Source organism: Penaeus monodon, chromosome 29 (genome assembly GCF_015228065.2).
Source record: "Penaeus monodon isolate SGIC_2016 chromosome 29, NSTDA_Pmon_1, whole genome shotgun sequence".
Lineage (NCBI taxonomy): Eukaryota > Metazoa > Arthropoda > Malacostraca > Decapoda > Penaeidae > Penaeus > Penaeus monodon.
This window is the reverse complement of record NC_051414.1, coordinates 35,920,189-35,920,685: the sequence shown is the minus strand read 5'-3', so window position 1 is coordinate 35,920,685 and position 497 is coordinate 35,920,189. Positions and strand designations below refer to the sequence as shown.

Genomic DNA, 497 nt, shown 5'->3' with positions numbered 1-497 from the left:
GATATCAAATTGTTATGGGCATTTCACTTTGTATTTAGTGAGGCAAATGCTTTTCAGAAGGTTAGATATTAGCCATTAGAAATGCTATTCTCCATAATGATTTCACCTGTAGCTACATTATGCTTGTTGATTTAACACAAGAAGAGTCATTTAATGCAGACTTCGCTTACATGGGAAGAATTATCACCCTAATGCACACTCTACCAACAGGTGTACCAGCTTCTTCACTCCTTCTCACCGTTGGGCGTGTTCCTTTTGTTGGTTTTCTGTATGCCCAAGAAGGGTCAGCCCCGCCATTTGTTGCAGACGTTGCCCTCCTTTACGCAAGCAAGTTGAAGGATGCACTTGTTTCAGCTGCCAGGTATGTGATTATAGACTACATGGTTTGTAACAGTCTTTAGTTAGCATTTGTATATTTTGGTCTAGGCCTGTCTGTTACTTTAGAGAAAAGATCAGTATATATTTTATTTCCCCCTTTTGAGTCTCCATGCTGTTCA

The 497-nt window shown here is 39.8% G+C and overlaps 1 protein-coding gene across 1 annotated transcript in view; it reads left to right on the top strand.

Moving 5' to 3' along the window:
- LOC119592217 (rab3 GTPase-activating protein non-catalytic subunit-like) overlaps positions 1–497 on the top strand; it is a gene marked incomplete at its 3' end in the record, with an annotated part of 43,875 nt that overhangs the window by 32,706 nt on the left and 10,672 nt on the right. Inside the window, 1 exon segment of the mRNA XM_037941049.1 lies at positions 211–361. Within this exon segment, the coding sequence (XP_037796977.1) occupies positions 211–361 (151 nt within the window).